The 2916-nt window shown below is 52.2% G+C and overlaps 1 protein-coding gene across 1 annotated transcript; it reads left to right on the forward strand.

Moving 5' to 3' along the window:
- The first annotated feature begins 1758 nt into the window (after nt 1-1758).
- TMSB10 (thymosin beta 10) lies at nt 1759-2420 on the forward strand. Its single transcript, XM_006866589.1, has 2 exons — nt 1759-1868; nt 2152-2420. The coding sequence occupies exons 1-2, from the start codon at nt 1769-1771 to the stop codon at nt 2184-2186; spliced, it is 135 nt and encodes a 44-aa protein (XP_006866651.1). The 5' UTR covers nt 1759-1768; the 3' UTR covers nt 2187-2420.
- Nucleotides 2421-2916: the final 496 nt, after the last annotated feature.

A 2916-nucleotide genomic window follows, 5' to 3' on the forward strand; every position in this document is an offset into this window, starting at 1 on the left:
AGAAGAAGACTGCAAATCTTCAAAGGAGGCAGAGCAGCTTGTAGGTTTGAACCTTTAACTTTCCAGTAGAGTGCTTAACCACTGCACCATCAGGGTTAAGCTTTATAAAACTTATTTCGGCTTTATGAAACAAAAACCCACTGCCCTCCAAAAGAGTCTGACTCACAGTGACACTCTGAGTTTAAGATTTATACCAACCCTATTTTGCAGAAACGGAGGCACAGGAAAAGACTTGCACAGGGTCACACATGGAGTTTGGTTTATCAGATTCATAATCCTAAACTTTTACTACTGTCCCAAATACACTGAAGGAATGTGAGGAAAGTAGGCGAGATTAGGAAAGGATTGGACAGAATTCAGGTTATTTTCACCAAGCCCCACTATAACGGAGCTTGGTAATAATATTCCTTGACACTTTAACTTACTGTTCAGGACAAATAAAACAATAACTAGCTTCACCTCGTGTGGGTTGTTAATTTATGGAATTTATTACCTAAAGATGTTGCACAAACTGAAAGATTTGAATAGGGCTACAAAGGGTTAATAAGAAGACCAGGGACATTTCCAGGAATTTGGGTGCAATCGTCTTTAAGAAGGAAAACCACTCCCTCCGACTGAATTCCTAGGAGGCCTCTGAAAGACCTCAGACCTCTCGGGACTCCCAGCTCCCACCACTAACCTTCAGACAATGCAAGTAACAAGCATTTAAGAAGCCCTGGCCGCCATGGTTTCTGCAGGACCCGCCCAGTTGAGGATGGGGGACAAGAGGGAAACTGGCCCCTAACCTGAGCAAACAGCACTAGAACCCTATTTGGTCTCCTCCCCTGCAGCTCTAAAATCCTCGGTTCCCACTCTGTAAGACAACGTAAAGGCTCAGACTCCGCGAAATGAGGAAAAGTGTGGGCGGGGAAGGGTCTGCAGAGGCTTAGATAACAGAGATGGGGGCCGCACTAGGTAGGGTGTCTCCAGCAGAGATTGCTGCAGAGCAGGCGCACGCTCACAAATCTACACCCACAACTACAAACACACACTAACGCACGAACAAACCACACAAACTCTCCCGCCGGCCTCCACGCCCTTTCTGCTGGAAGCAGCAGATTCCAGAGTGGGGAGGAGTGGAACCCCAGAAGGAAACCCGGGGCTATGTCGCCAGAGGCGTCCATCCTGGAAGCGCCTATAGTATCTACACCAGAGCAGGGCGAGCTGGGGGGAACTGGGTGTTTGGGCTCGCAGCGCGAGAGGAGAAGTATCCAGCCCCGCCAGCAGACTAAAGAAGGGCGAGGCGCGGAGGAGAGCAGCCAGTGCTGCCCCCGCCCCTCCGATGCCAGCACCGCCCCCGCTGCGGCGGGCGTTGGGCGGGGCGGGGTGCGGCGTATATAAAGCGAGGAGCGGGCGCCACTCTTTTGTCTCTTGCTGCAGCAACAAGAGTCGGAGTGTCCACAGCTTTAGCTGGGAGCGGGACGCCAGGGTGAGCTCTGCGCTGGGGTGGGGGCCTGACTGTGGTGGGGCCCGAACCGGTGCGTGCGGCAAGCGCGCTGCAGCCGCAACAGGCGCCCTTCCCCGACTGGACGCCGGGGCCGGCTACTTCCCGGGCTACAGAGGGGTTGTGGGGCGCGGCCAGACCCTCGGCCTTGGGCTGCCGGGAACGCCCAGACAGGAGTGCCACGTCGAGAGACGTTGGCCATGAGCGTGGAGGGGGACCCTGGCCCCCAGCCTCGCTGCTCCGGGCCAACAGCTTTGGTTTGCCTACTAGGATTGTCTTAAGAAAATGGCAGACAAGCCAGACATGGGGGAAATCGCCAGCTTCGATAAAGCCAAGCTGAAGAAAACGGAGACGCAGGAGAAGAACACCCTGCCGACCAAAGAGAGTGAGTGCGCCCCCGCCTACCGATCTTTGGGCCCCCCAGTCTCCACCCCCGATTCTTGGACCCCCCAGCCCAACCCCCCAACCCGCCCTTCTCCTACCAACCCAGGACCCCGCCCATGCCCCCCGATCTGGGCAGTCCCAGTCACCCTCTGTATTACACGAAATGCCTTGTCTTGCCAGCCCCAAGCCTCTTTCTTAATTCCCAGACCTCGTGGGTGCCTCGCCCACACCAGGTTTGTGTATGGTTGGAGATTTGCAAGGTGTCCTCTTCCCCCTCTCCACAGCCATTGAGCAGGAGAAGAGGAGTGAAATTTCCTAATCCTGGAGGATTCTCTACCCCCATCATCTTCGAAATCCCAGTCGTAATGTGGAGGAAGAGCCACCTGCAAGATGGACACGAGTGACAAGCTGCACTGTGAACCCGGGCACTCCGCGCCGATGCCACCCATCGGTCTACGGGTCTCTGAAGGGACTACCAAATCCTCCGGTTTGCCCTGGGATATTATAGAAAATTATTTGTATGATTAATGAAAATAAAACACAACTCGTGGCATGGCTGGCGTGGTCTGAGTCTCTTCGTTGAGCATGCATGGGCAGTGCTGTTGCAGCAAAGCTCCGGAGTAGGAGTTCCTGCCGCAGAGAGGGAAGGAGGGGGTCGAGCAAAAATGACTGACTCTGAGGGACCGTGTTTTAATTTTTACTTTGCCTGTTTCTCCATATGATTTTATTGGGTTTATCAGCTCTTTCTTATAATGCAGCCCTTATAAAATCCATGTAAAATTAAACCCACTTTGTCATTCCTGGAAGTTGCTTTGGAGAATGCATTTTTCAAAAGAGCAGGATTTGGTTTTGATAAGATTTTCTACTCACTGTTTCCCTCTGGCCTCTTCATAGCTCTGATTCACACCCGGAGAGAACAGTGGTTTAAATACTGTAAAAAAAACCCAAATCTGCAATCTTGAAAACTGAGGTCAAAAGGTCTCCAAAAGGCCTTCTTTTAGAGTTTAAAAGAGGAGGCATTAGAACAAAAACAAATGGAATCTAAACAG

The sequence above is a fragment of the Chrysochloris asiatica genome, unplaced genomic scaffold, assembly GCF_000296735.1.
Source record: "Chrysochloris asiatica unplaced genomic scaffold, ChrAsi1.0 scaffold00093, whole genome shotgun sequence".
In the NCBI taxonomy this organism is placed as follows: Eukaryota; Metazoa; Chordata; class Mammalia; order Afrosoricida; family Chrysochloridae; genus Chrysochloris; species Chrysochloris asiatica.

Excerpts from the sequence above, each read along its gene's own strand:
- TMSB10 (XM_006866589.1), top strand. The coding sequence starts at position 1,769 with ATGGCAGACAAGCCAGACATGGGGGAAATCGCCAGCTTCGATAAAGCC. Across the intron at positions 1,869-2,151 it reads CACCCTGCCGACCAAAGAGA|CCATTGAGCAGGAGAAGAGG; the intron begins GTGAGTGCGCCC and ends CCCTCTCCACAG.